Source organism: Micropterus dolomieu, linkage group LG03 (genome assembly GCF_021292245.1).
Source record: "Micropterus dolomieu isolate WLL.071019.BEF.003 ecotype Adirondacks linkage group LG03, ASM2129224v1, whole genome shotgun sequence".
Taxonomy (NCBI): Eukaryota; Metazoa; Chordata; class Actinopteri; order Centrarchiformes; family Centrarchidae; genus Micropterus; species Micropterus dolomieu.
In genome coordinates, this window is record NC_060152.1 from 13,551,300 (window position 1) to 13,565,642 (window position 14,343).

General features: G+C 41.0%; 1 protein-coding gene across 1 annotated transcript in view; it reads right to left on the reverse strand.

The window, feature by feature from the left end:
- Nucleotides 1-1,222: 1,222 nt before the first annotated feature.
- clcn1b (chloride channel, voltage-sensitive 1b) overlaps nucleotides 1,223-14,343 on the reverse strand; it is an 18,396-nt gene continuing 5,275 nt past the window's right edge. The window contains exons 7-23 of the mRNA XM_046045273.1: nucleotides 11,860-11,938; nucleotides 9,705-9,830; nucleotides 8,939-9,023; nucleotides 8,549-8,650; nucleotides 7,990-8,074; nucleotides 6,516-6,671; nucleotides 6,333-6,402; nucleotides 6,132-6,242; nucleotides 5,428-5,641; nucleotides 5,186-5,319; nucleotides 4,514-4,695; nucleotides 4,333-4,417; nucleotides 4,155-4,237; nucleotides 3,826-3,870; nucleotides 3,600-3,704; nucleotides 2,287-2,373; nucleotides 1,223-2,030 (exon numbers count right to left, since the gene is read on the reverse strand). Of these exons, the coding sequence (XP_045901229.1) occupies nucleotides 1,566-2,030; nucleotides 2,287-2,373; nucleotides 3,600-3,704; nucleotides 3,826-3,870; nucleotides 4,155-4,237; nucleotides 4,333-4,417; nucleotides 4,514-4,695; nucleotides 5,186-5,319; nucleotides 5,428-5,641; nucleotides 6,132-6,242; nucleotides 6,333-6,402; nucleotides 6,516-6,671; nucleotides 7,990-8,074; nucleotides 8,549-8,650; nucleotides 8,939-9,023; nucleotides 9,705-9,830; nucleotides 11,860-11,938 (2,214 nt within the window). The 3' untranslated portion in view covers nucleotides 1,223-1,565. The remainder of the gene's footprint in view (nucleotides 2,031-2,286; nucleotides 2,374-3,599; nucleotides 3,705-3,825; nucleotides 3,871-4,154; nucleotides 4,238-4,332; nucleotides 4,418-4,513; nucleotides 4,696-5,185; nucleotides 5,320-5,427; nucleotides 5,642-6,131; nucleotides 6,243-6,332; nucleotides 6,403-6,515; nucleotides 6,672-7,989; nucleotides 8,075-8,548; nucleotides 8,651-8,938; nucleotides 9,024-9,704; nucleotides 9,831-11,859; nucleotides 11,939-14,343) is intronic.

Genomic DNA, 14,343 nt, shown 5'->3' on the forward strand with positions numbered 1-14,343 from the left:
TCCCAAAAACATTCCTCTCCAGTCTTCATCAGGGAATGAGAATATTAATGACAGTTTCTCAGAGACATGCCTCCTCTATGGGGACTAGCTGCTTATTTGTTCAAGCTCACACAGGAATCAGAGACTGAAACACACTGTTGACCTTCACAGCATAAGAATGTTTGTATGCTCAGAGATATTTTCTTTTCAAGCCTGAACGCTGGAACACTATCATTGATAATGGTGAAGTCTTTTGGTCCACCACCAGCTACTGGATGGATTGCAATGAACGTTTGTACAGACATTTAGGCCTGAATTCAGGATGAATTTTAATAACTTTGATTATCTCCAGCCTGTATTAAAACAGATATGAAGTACTGTCCAAGAAGGCTTGTTTGAGTAACAGATATGTCCATTTGAAGGCTTATCAGATGCCAAAACACTTCGCTGTTTATAATACTCAGAGATAGGATTTCACAACTCCAGAAAGTTTTCAGCTGCAACTATTATCTTTTGTTGCAACGATCTCGAGCTAAACAGTAGAAAGGCAGTGTTTCAGTGTAACCAGGAATGTGGGTTTGCATGTATTTGATTGGGAACTGCAATGCCTTACTGGATGACATTGCGTTGCGGTCAAGCAGTTGAGCCAGTTTCAACTTTTTTTAAAAGGGACCTTGTATTTTTTTGCTGGAGCCCCGACTGTGTTGCTGGACTGGCTCCATTCAAATGAATGAGGAGGCTGCATTTTTTCACCACAGCTAAAGTCGGTCTGATCTCAGCTACTTGAAAAACTAATGACATTCCCATCAGCCTTAGCTGTACTTTGTGTTTAGAGCTAAACATCATTATGTTAGCATGCTGGCTTTAGCATTTAGCTCAAATCACCGGCGCTGTGCCTAAATACAACCTGACAGAGCCGCTAGTGTGACTGTAGTAAGTTTTTCTTGTAGTCATCATTTTTGTGAATAATTAAAATAAGCTAGTAGGCAATTTTAATATTTATTAACTTTAAAAATTACAGACTGGTTATAATGATTTGAATATTTACCATACAGCAATAATATGATAAAGGTAAGATATCATTTTAAATGAACGTCAATCAGTAAACTTTAAATTCATGATCTCTGTGACCTCTAGGTCAAATTATTTTATCTATATATATATATATATATATATATACCAGTATTATATTACCTCATTGCTGTCAGTTCATTTTTGATCAAAGGTACTTAATGTAATTAACAGACACATATATATATGACGTACGGCTACAGTATACATTTCCAAGCTATGGATGGACATTGAACATCAGTGATTTGTAGGACTGAACATGTTTGTCCGTCCACAGTTCAAAAGACACAGGAAGGGACCTGAGATTTTGAGTGAAAAAGTGAGATTGTTGTAAGAGTAGAAAAAAAATCTGTACTACAAGTTTCAGGAGCTTTGTGTGCAGCAGCTTGTCTTGCTCGCTGAGAGCCGATTGTCTGTAGGGGCTGCAGGTGAGCCCAACTCCTGCACCCAGACAGCAGCTCTGTCTCTGGGGAAGAGGAGTGAAATCAAAAGAAGTCTTTCCTCTTAAACCCGGTCTATATGGGCTCGTCTGATTCCTCACTCTCCCTCTCCTCCTGCAGGGAGGATAGTGTGAGGACAGGGCTGGTGAGTGAAACAAGGGAGGCAGGAGGTGAGGGTGAGGTAGGGGCGGAGGTAGAGGGGGACGCCGGCTCCTGGGAAGGACTGTCAGTTCCTCTTGTGGTGGCAGGGCTGACGTTGGTGCACCCCGCGCTGCTGGGGGTGGAGGAAGCAGTGTCACACACGGGAGCTCCTCTGGAAGACAACGCCTTCCCTTGGGAATCCTCCTTGGACTCCTTTCTCACTTGCTCCCCCTCCCTCCTGCTCCCCTCCCCCCACAAGTCTCTGTCCCGAGTGGGGGAGGAAGGAGTGGATGAGGGAGGCTGGTGCTTCTTGGTTTTCCTGCTGGCGTCTCTGAAGCTTGCCAGAGGGGGACGAAGCCTCACCCCGCTGCGAGTTGAGCCCTCTATAGCTTTCTGTAACTGTTAGAAGAGAGAACACATAAGGCACAGACTCGTGTTGAAGTGACAATGTTGTATTACTCAAGAGAACATCCAGGGAGATGAGGGCGGTTAATTGAATAACCGCATGAATCAAAGCGTAAAACATGATGCACCCTGTGACAGAACAACTGCCCACAATGTGAGATCATCACATATCGCTGTCATGCCGCATTACAGGATCCAAACCAAGAGAGGTGACAACAACATGCAGATAAAGAAAAATATGTGACTTTACCTCTTTCAGTGCCACGACACCCACCAGCTTTCCAATACTGGTGACATAGGCGTGACTGAGACCCAGCAGAGAGAACAGAGTGTGGGTCTGAGTAATGAGAGAGAGGAGGACATGATCCAGTCAGTGTTAAATGTATTGTAGTGTGACAGTACTCTGCTCGCATGGCTGCACTGCTCCTTGTAAACAAGTAAAAGTGAAAAGATATGGGTTTGCTACACCGCATGAATCACAGCATGAAATTCAAGATTCAGGATTCAAAGATTTATGGTTGTATTGGCAGAGAATAAGCTTCAGCTAGCTGTTTGTCCTCACTTACTGTCATCCGGAAAACATTTAAAAAAGCTTTAAATGAATACTCCTGTGATCAAGCATTGCAATTCCTTACGTTGGGGGACTCACAGGAGACAGAATTTTTTTTTAAATGGTCAAATCCTGACTTGTAGTGTCTTGTATGGGTCAAGTTCCAAAATCACTATATCCTACATTTCCCATGATGCAAATCTTCCATTAGACTCTCCCTGCTGATGTTCTTTATCTTTACTTTAGCTTTCTGTTAAAATGCGTACCGTCTCTAAGATTAAGCTAAGATAAGTTATTTTCGTAGACTTTGGAAAGCTCCCTCTAGAGCCACAGAAGACATTATTCAACAGTTTTTACAGGCCCCTCAGGCTAGAAGAAAAGAGTACAAACAGAACAAAGAAGTAATTAGACAAGTTCAATCATACAAATAAGTATGAGTGTAAAAAAGCACTTTGTCTTGTGATTAAAAGGAACTGACAATTCTGGGAAATACATTTATTCACTTTCTTAGATGTTAGATGAAAAGATTGATACCACTCTGTCTGTATGCTAGATGTAAAACGCCAACCAGGAGACAGTTAGCTTATCTTAGCATAAAGACAGGAAATGGGGGCAAACAGCTTGCCTGAAGGTAACAAAATCCACCTCCATAAGCACCTCTACGCGTCGATTCAGACCATAAAACGGTCCGCTTTGAAACAGCACAGAGGGCTGCATTAGTAGGAACGAGTTTTTAAAGACAGAGAGACAATGCAACACAATCCAGGAAATCCAATTGGAGTAACAGATGTATGCAGTTAAAGGCTTATTAGGCGGCAAAAAACTACACGGATAGCTTGCAATTATTTACAAATCTCAAAAGTTATCACGACACCACAAGGACTATGAACAGGACTATGAACTGTAAATGAACTATTAATGTAAAATCTGCTGCTTGGAAATAAGAAATGGTATTTTGAAATGGACTTATACATGATGTTGATGACATGTCGCCCAGGTATTGCTGTGGTTACCTTGTGCAGAGACGTTCTTTCCACCAGCTGAAACGGGGAGGGGTCTATACGTATCTGCTCCATATCCACCGGTTTGTCAAGCTCTTCCTCTTCCCAGGCTTTGATCTGCATCAGCCAATCATAAGGCAGAGAGATGGAGAGTATACAGAGTTTCTAATTATCGATTTGGATGGTTTGATTGTCTTGTTGTTGGCTGTGTGAATGCTGAATCAATAAGGTAAAGTACCTCCTCTGGGGACATGGTGTCAGTCAGTGGAGGGGTTGTGGTCTCCTGAGGAGAGAGTGGGAGAGAAAGTGTGAAGGACATATGCATGGGCAGTCTGAAAAGCTGTATAGATTGATTAGATAACCCCTGGTGGTTTCATGTCATCGTCCACTGCACAACGTGTCAACTCCTTTATGTATGCATCATGTCATGCTCCTCCCATCACGTTAGCGAGGTTGGCTTGAGCTGCCATATTGGACTGATGCCCCTGTCTGAGCTGTCACTGCCAACTCGACAGCAGATGAGTGATGCGCAGTGATGAGCATGTGAGGCTGATCGTAGCAGCGTACCTGCGTTTCAGTCTGGCCTGACGAGGGCGTGGAGGAGAAGAGTCTCTGAAGGGTCCTCCTGACAGACGGCAGCCTGCGCTTGTCTGAGGACATGGCATGGCAACACATGTAAGAGGAGAGAGGAAGCGACGTTTGATGGGTGGACTTGTCTTTATGTGCAGTGGAAATGTCACGTTACCTGAGCCTGTGTGGTTGGTGGAGGGCTCCTGAAGTTTTGGAGATGGCATGGGTCCGTTACATTCTTCCACTTGCATTGGAGCAGTCTGCAGGCACATAATGGTCAGTAACTGCGTCATATATTTTTAAAATAACAAGTGAAACTACTTCCTGTCTGTTGATTTATGGATGGTTTTTTCTACCTTGTCTGCACTCTCCACTACGCCCTCTTCGTCTACGAAGGTGAAGGACTCCCAGCTGACTTTGGAGCCCTGGCCTGGTGAGCTCTGACCTCTTTCAAAGACTCGCCTCTCTGTTGAGAGCCACCAGTCAAAGATGGCCTGAAGCTCTGTCCTCTCAATGGAGCCCAGAAGGATCATGGATTCTGCAGACAGAAGTGTTAAAGGAATGGTTTGTTTCCTGCTGGTATGTGAGGTGAGAAGATCGCCTACCACTCTCATGTCTGTAAACTTAATTTGGAGCTACAGACAGCAGAGGTATAGCTTAGCATAGCAAACAGGCTGGAAACAGGGGGAGCCATCTAAATTGGCTCTGTCCAAAGATTAACAAAAATATCACTGAAGCTCACTAACACATTATATCTTGTTTGTGTAATCTGTACAAAAGTTCTTGGCTGGGAGCAGTAATGATGATGGTAGGCAATTTTGAACACAGCCATGCTAGCTGTTCCCCGCTTCCAGTCTTTACAGTAAGCTAAGCTTTAGAAGCTAGGCTAAGATAAGCTAACCTTCTCTTGGCATCTTCACATTTAGCAGACAGACCTGAGTGGTATCAATATATTCTAATCTAACTCACCCATATATGGGGCAAGACAGAAGCATTAAGAACCAATATGATTATGTAAGTCACCCTACCCTTAGAGTCGACCAGGGGGATGGTTTTCAGAGTTGTGGTCTCTAGCAGATGGCTCAATTCCCGAAAGGAGGATTGAGAAGACAGGAACTTCACTTTGCGGACCATGATGTCCTCCACAAAGATGTTGTATTTGCTGGAGATGCAGAGATACTTACACAACAAATACCTTTTGTCTTACAGTGACAGCTCTATGGAAACCATAAACACACAAAACAGTAGTTCTTAACTGTTTTAAAGTTACCTTATGTGCCCGAGGGCCAACTCAGGCAAGTAGGGTAGCTTCTTCACCTGGATGATGGAGTCGTAGAGAGAAGGTTGCAGACCCTGGGCCACCATGTTTGCTAGGATGACCGCCACCATCATGGGCAGGATGTGGGAGATTTGACCAGTCAGCTCGAAGCAGATTACTGCAGTGGAAACCGTATGTGTGACGGCTCCCGTCATCGCCGCCGCACCTGGAAGAAAGCAGAGGGGAGGGTATGTGGTTATCTATCCCTCCATCTGATTCCTCTGTGACTGACAAAGATCCAGTTTGGGCTTGAAATGTTATACTTTTTATAATGCAGAAACACTTTAAATGGAGAGTTTAACTATGTTGTGAGGGGGCAGAAATCAATGTGTAAAGAAAAAAATCCATTAATAAGATCCATATGTTTGCAGGGTTGCAACACAAAAATCAGTATAGATCAATCAACAGTAGAGGGCCTCATTTAGACCAAAGATGCTAGTAAGTCAAATGGAAATGGTGAAACTGTTTCTAAACTGGTGCTGAATGAATATTTGAACTGGCGGAAGAGAAGTTTAAATGCCAGGACAGACAGAGGTCATAAATATGGGTGCCATATTTAAATTATGCATTATTAATTTTTTCTCAAATCAACAAGTCTTCAATACATCTCAAGGCCTATGGTAACCTGAGTACATCACTAAGGTTAGTAGACTGACCAATGACAGCGTAACCTCCCGGCAGGATACGGTACACTATCCCATCAAACAGGATTCCATTTGGGAAAAGAGTAGCCATGATCTCCCCTATGAGGCGACCGAAAGCAGCTCCTTGAGGAAAGAGATAAGACACGCTGGTAAAGATAAATTGAAGTGAAACTCAGCAGGAGATACTGCACTCACATTACAAAATCCTCTTACCTAATATGAACACTGGCATAAAGGCGCCCGAGGGGATGGGCATTGTGGTGGAAACTGCTGACATCCAGAACTGCAGCACAAAAACAGGATCACGGTAAGATCGAGACCAATCCCAAAGGTTTATCATGCTATAACATGTATTTCAAGGCAACATATACTGCGCACAGCAAGAGTGAGAGATACCTTCATGACACAGAAGAGGAGGAGGATGACGAAGACGCTGACATGTGGATGGAGCCATGCAGACGAGCGACCAAGCCCGGGCGGAGCAGGAGATCCTTGGATTTTGGTCCAGGTGAAATTATCAAACAGGGAGTTGATGCACTCCCGGGGCATCAGCTGCCAATTTAAAGCATAAACAATTTAAGTTTTTCAAAAAGGCAGTTGTGTGCACATGTCTTACAGTGGGGTGCTGGATAACAGATTCAAGGAGAAAGCTCCTGAAACCATACTGCAAAATGGCAACGATTTGCCTCCACCAGGTCACAGAAATGGCCAACATGACAAATTACAAGTTACATATAAATACAAACCTGATTACATCCTGTGGGCATCATAGTCAAGTGGTCTGACAAAAAATATACAACACATACAGTATATGTACATTATCAAAAATCTGAATAGTTGTACAAATACAAAATACATACAGATTTTTTGAAGTATACAGTGTAAATGTATAATAAAAAATACATTTACAGCTATGGAAGCAAAAACAGTTGTATAGATTTGAACCATGTGAGCAACTGAACACCTAATTGGGAAATTTTATCTAGGTATTGTAGTAGTGGTAATTTTTGGAAACAGGTGGTACAATTTCAAACACATGACTTTATTGATTTGTTTAGAGGTATCACATATTCAGGCAGAAAATGCAAGTGACCAATATTTATTTAATTAAATTTTTTTGTTTGTAATTTTTGGTTAATTCAACATGAAAAATTCTACTAAGGGCTACCAAGGATCACAACTGAGAATCTATGTCATTGAAATTTGAAATGACCTCAAAGAGGGGGATTCAAACCACATAAATTGTAATACATATCAAAGTATCAGTGGTGTTCAAATTTCATATTAAGTCTGAAAGCACTGAAAGAGTACTCCATTGATTTAGCACTGTACTCCTGTCACATCGTCAAACTCATGATGGACAGTTGAATAAAAAGGATCAAAATTGCTGCAGGAAAACCGAGGTCATTTTTATTCCATGCATTCTTCTTCCAAAAGCTGGCCATTACATTACCCACAATGCAAACTGAGCACTGACAGTATGCTAGTAGCAGCTAATGTAGCTTTGAGCGGACTACAGAGGTCTGGTAAGCTCACTTCTTTAACTCCACACTCCCAGATCTTTCATTTTCAATCTTATAGTTGTCACCCTAATCAAAGTTGTCTTAAGTGACATCACTTGCAATTGATCAGACTTCTTGCAGCTCCCTGTGGAACCACAAAGTACTCCTCAAAACATGTAAACAGACTTCAATGTGTAAAATTGGTGGAGTGCCCCTTTAAGTTGCTTATAAAATTCAGATTATTACGTCCTTTCTTTGCTTCCATATACACCATAACATGACAAAATCACACTAAGCTCCTTTTTCAAAAATATCATAAATATTAATGCACACACTTCAAAAAGAAGTTAGAGATTTGTCAGTCTAACCTCTCCGGCCATAAACTGTCCGAACCCAGGAGGAAACGTGAAGGTGGAGATAATCAGTGTCACTGCACCTGGATAGATCAATCGACTGGGCACACACACACACACACACACACACACACACACACACACACACACACACACAGACATTAACAGGAAGCCCACTGTATTCTCAGAGATCTACAACATGGCAAAATAACTGTCTCAGTACCACCACTGATTGCACAGCATTCCTGGTGCTGATGTTCGCCTCTCTCTAATGGTGGAAACTAATGTTCCCTGACTGCTGAGTCTCAGAGGATAAGTTAATCTTCACATTGAGTGAATAACTGGCTGAAAGGTTGTTAAGGTTTTGCTGCTGTCCTGGCCACTGTTGTAAGACTGATGAGTTTGAAAGAGTGGAGCTGAGATACATTAAGAGGAATTGGGTTTGAATGTGCAAATAGTGCGAGTTCCTTGGAAAAGTGTCTGCTAGCAAAATCACCATGGATTAAGAGCCGGGTGCCACATTAATCCAACACAGAAGGGAGTGCATGGTCGTGTTTGTGTGTTGGGATCTCACTGTTTGGTTAGGAAGCGTGTGAGCGCTGTCGGTCTTCTCATGAAGAGAACCACCTGTCTGTTCAGGTAGACGAAGAACGCCCCCAGGAAGCCACACGAGATCCTAAAACATGAGGAGAAAAAAAGTTTCTTACTACTCACTTCACACAAGGTTTGAGAAAACTATTAGATACTGTATGGACACTATATGTATTGGGGAGTATGCATCACTGGTATCTATAACAGACCAAATTAGATACAAAAAAGCGTAGGAAAGCTATGGTTGCTGACACAGCACAAAAGGTGTCTCTTCTGACACAGCAGAGAGTAGCCAGTCAAGAAATGAGGTTTCTTTAGATGGATATATTAAGAAATTAAATTTACTTAATCATGTATTCACAAATATCCTCACCCTATTACTGCAAATGCAGGTAGCTCCTGGAGGTCAAAGGGGAAATCCATCCGAAAGTTAGTTTTGAAGAGAGCTGTAATTGTGACTGAGAGAAACAAAGAAAGTAACTTGTTAGTAAAAAACTAACAAAGAAAATTACAAACACCAATCGCTCATTTCTGTGCACAATATCTTGAGTTTGAGTTTAAGTTATTCGCACAAGTTCAAACCAAAGAAAGTAAATAAAAATATAATTGATTATGGTGTGACAGGAGGAGGAGATAAAGCCCAAGAAGGGTGTTTTCATAATAATATTTTGCAGCATTCACAATGTAAAAACATAAAAATAACAAAAGGGGTTAGAGGGTTAGGCCAGTGGATTCAAGTTAAATATGGCGAGCATGTTGCTTATTTACACATCCAACAGACACGGAGCAACAATAGCATTCAATTAGAGTCGTGTTCACATGATGAATTTAAGTCCAATATTCACTCTCTTTTAGCTCTGTTTTTGGTTTCCACCAACCCCTGAGGGAAATATCGGGCTCTCTGATGTTTAACTATGTTCACCAAGTTGTGAGTAATTCTACAGGGCTGGTGGATTGTGAATATACTGTAGATACAGTATACTGTAGGTGATGACTCGAAAAATTTCTGGTTTATCTAAAGAATAAAATATTACATAGCCATCATATTCAGTTACTTTCCATTTAATGCCACCTCGGCAGTCTTTCACAAATGTTTGTGTGTGTGTGTGTGTGTGTGTGTGTGTGTGAGTGCTTCTCACCAGCATCCTTGTTCCAAACGGAGAGCACCCTGAATATGAAGGCGCTGAAAGTGGCAGCAAAATATCCCCGCCAGTAATTCCTCACTGCAAAGTAGGTAGACGTGACCTCAATACTGAACAACACCCCTGGTGGTGGACAGAGAGAGAGAGGAGGGAGGACAGAGGAAGAGAATGGATTAAAGAGGGGAGGAAAAATGAGGAAGGAAAGTGTGAGAAATGAGAGAGGATGAGTAGGAGAGGAGGGTGAGTGAAAGAGAGAAAGAGAGAAGGGAGACAGAGAGAGAGATAGAGAGAGATAGAGAGATAGAGAGAGAGAGAGAGGAGACAGAAATTAACTACTGTAAATAAGCAGAATGAGTCCAAAAACACTTGAGGCTGAGGGTGTAATTATACACAACAGGAGAACCACAGTGAGTGAATACACAAACTATAACACAACCAAACACACACGGGGGCATAATCAGCATGTGAAGCAATAAAATAAACATCAGAGCCATCAGAAACAAGATGAAAACAGCTGAACAGAAGACAAAGATGGAATAAATAATATTAAAGGACTAACAATATGTAATTAGTGTATTTTTTCTCTTTATGGTGATTGAAAACTAGTGTATTAATGTGCTTTTGGCAAATGTATAGTGAGGGATGTTTTGCAGATTTTTGCACATTGATAGAAATTGAGCAGAGCTGCAACTAACGATTACATTCATGATCGTGTAATCAACCAATTACTGTCAGGATTGAATAGTGTCTGTATACAAATAGTATACATATATTCAAATGTCTTGTTTTGTCTGACCAACAGTCCAGTTCCCACAGGTTATTCATCGTCCATCACAGTAAACAGCAGCAAATACTCACATTTAAGTTAATGGAACCAAATAATTTTTAGCGTTATTAATTATAAAATGACTTACGATTAATGTTCTGTTGACTGATGGACAATGCCTCTGCTGTTAAGATGAACATAAAAAGGTGTAGCAGGAGGGTTGTTATGTCTATTTAGATATTCTCTTCCCAGAAACCAGTCAGGGGTTAGAACAGTTGCATTCTTTTTTGCCCAACTCATTGTAATTTTCCTATACTAGTAACAAACTTAGGTGTCATGAGGAGTTGAGGTTAAGAAGAGGAGCACAGATCCAGTAGATCTGAGATGACAGATAAGCTCCGTTGCAATTAATATTTAGATTTTTTTTGGGCTGGCTCACTCACTTTCACAGCTCTCAAAGCAATGAGGCAAGAAGTGAACAGGGAGAGAAGGCTGAGTATCATTTGATTTTTTTTTAAACCTGTGCTGATATAATAGCTGACTTTCAATACCAAATCCAATCTATACTGTGCTAGACACCTTATTTTGACGAATACAAACACTTTTTTCTCTTTAAAAACTCTTTTTCCATTTAACAAAGTATGTCAAACCTCTCAGTGCATCAGTGTACAAAGAGTAACTAAACTCAAGGCTGAAAAGCAATGACTTTCCAGACTCACCTTGCTGTAGTGATGTAAATGTTTACCCCAGGACCCTGTGATATCACTGTTAGGTGTGTTCAAACGTCTGCTTTGTTGTACCTGTAACCATACTCAACTGTGATGTCACATGGTTCTGGTGTACACATGTACATCACTAGAGCAAAGTGAGAAGCTGAACCACTGGAAGCCAGTAGAAACAAGATTTAAACAAGAGTTAGATGGATAAATTGGCCGGGCCGATATATTGATAGCTTATTTTGGACATAATGATATCTATTAATGTAATGTCAGCCAATAAGTGACAAGAAATTGCATTACAGAAAAACCAAACATATGTTTCAAAAGTTTGTCTATGTTGTGAATGTATGTAAATAAATGATTATCAGGTGATATATCATTAATGGAACACTCAAATATTAATATTGGCATTGGTCTTTTGGTATGATCAGGCTATACTCTTAAATGTCGTCTTAAGAAAAGCACCTGTACAAGATATTTGAGGTAATAAAATGAAGAATAAAATAAGCAGAATTATTAATTAAACTAGGAAATATCTTTGTTCTGATACCCTGTGCTACTGACACATTCCAGTTGGTACAACCTCAGTACAGTACTGATCCAGTACATGGGGATGTTTGGTGCAGTAGTTTTGGTTGTATGAGGCCATGTGCAAGTTGTACAGTACCTCCTAGTGGAGTGCCGAAACAGCATCCCACTCCCACGGCACAGCCAACAGTCAGAATATCTGTGTAACCATAAGGGTTCTACTGACACAGAAAACAGAGAGGGAGAGGGAAAAAAACAAGAGGGAAATAAAGGTGTGAGAGAGACAATGAGGGATGAAAGGGGTGAGATGATGAAGGGGGAAAATGAAGGTGAAGAGGAACGAGAGCGTAGACAGAAAGACAGGAGAGGGAGTTGGTGAAAGAGAGAATAAAAGATCAAGGTGGAGAGGACAGGATAGGGAACCACAGGGGAAGAATTGACAAGAGGGGAAGCAAAATGGAATAAAGTGAATAAATAATGCTCACTGAAGAGTGGTAAAAAAATGACAAAGAAGGGGGGGGGGAAGTCACATCAACAGGAAATAAAGCAGAAAATGCACATGCAAGTGAGAGTAATCAGACTTAGTGGAGGTAAATAAGCAATCAGGTAACATGTGTGAGTTGTCACATCGTCCAGCAGCTGATTGCAGACCGAAAATTAAGGTTAGCAGACGTAAAATATTTCCATTGATTATTCGTGACCTTATGAGCTCCTATGTAAGTTTTTATGAGTCTTTTATGGTCTGTGCGACATTATTTTCTATACAATATAAGAATATATATTTTGTTATCTGTGACTTGTTAAAATGGGGTTAGGATGCTGAAATCTTTGAAGCTCACTACTTCAGAAAAAGTCTGATAGCAGAAAGAACCTTATAATTCAAGGCTCATGTACAATACAGTTTTTGCAGGCAAGCTAATTTGCTAATCACCGCTGATGCCGGACACTACTCTGATGTCAGCTTCACAGGAAAGGTTTGATATTTTTGGGAAATAAATTATTCATTTTACTGTTGAGAGTTACATGAGAAGATTGATATCACTGTTGTGTCTCTACACAAACTATGAAGCTATAGCCGAGAGTCAATTATCACAGCTTAGCACAAAGACTGGAAGCAGGGGGATGCAGCATGGCTTTGTCTGAAGTTAAAAACAAAATTCACTTACCAGCACCTCTAAAGCTCAGTAATTTCTAATTGATAACAATTTTTTTTTAATCCAGTTTGTGGTTTTACTGGAACTCTTGGCTACATCCTCAGGCAACAGGTCTCTGCTGCCTAGAAACCTCAAAGTGGCGACGTGGGAGTGCTCACTTCATGCTTTATTAGAAGATGATTACCAAAGCAGATACAAACAGTTTAAATGTCCTTTTAAATTAGCTGAATGTATTCTATTTTGTTAATATGGTAATTTATTCCAGTGTAACTGCCAATGATGGTGGCCTTGCAGCCATTTTTCCAGCGATTTGTTGAGACTTTGTAGTTCTTTTTGCCAATTGAGAGACATTGTAATTCTCAGAAATCCCTGATATCGCTGACTCGGATTCTCATCTCAGAGGCTGACGTGAATGCGGCATTAATTAGAAAACTGAAGAAAGGTGCTGATAGGTTTTTTTATCTTCGGACAGAGCCAAGCTCACTGCTTGCTTCCAGCTTTCAGTCATTATGCTAAACTAAGCTACTTGCCTGATGGCTATATCTTATTATTTAACTTACAAACTTATGAGTGCTATCAGTCTTCTCATCTTACTTTCAGCAGAAAAGCAAATACTATAAAACTTTGATTAATAGCCCTGGGCTTTTATTTGCTAAAATCACTGAATTCACCCTGCCTAGATTTGGGACAGGCGTCCAGGCCTTTAATCCCTTTGGCACAAAACTGAAATAGGCTACTAGGAAACAGTTTATTTATTTCAAACAGTATGAATATTATTTGTATAAAAATGATGAAATCATATCAAATACACGTCATTTATTTGATCTAGCTCCACAGACGCCTTATGCACTTTTATTTTGTAGGCAGCAACATAATGAAAACAACAACGCATTGCAGGGTGAGAGAAGTGTGGCAGAATCTAACCAATCTAACGATGTGTAGCATGTCCATACTGACATATTGATCAAAAGTTTAAACATTATTTGCACGATCTAAGCAGCTTAGAAGCAGCTACAGCAGGCGACCCGGCGGGGTTTAAGAGATTTTATACATCCAAAGAACTTCTATAAAAACCAGACCAGGCATCTAATTGAGACCTGCGTTTATTTGTCAAAATGTTTTCCCACACCAGGCCAGTAAACGGGGTAGGCGGCTATTAATTGAAGTTTTACGGTAAGTTTTCCCAAAATGTTTAACTATTCCTTTAAAGTATAACTTTATGATCCAGCCAAAGCTACAGTATTATTGACACGTTAAACGTTTGTGTTGCTGGTGTTATTTTGGGAGGACAAAGCTGACCAGAGTCAAGTGCCTGAGTGAGTTGGGGGGAAGAATAGGGCGGGACTTGCCTCCCACAGGAGCAGCAAAACAGGTGGCCACTCCCACAGCACACGCACACACCAACAGGTCCTGGGTATGGTTGCCATTCTGGGGTTAAAGTTTAAAGGTGGGGACAGATGCGGGGGGGG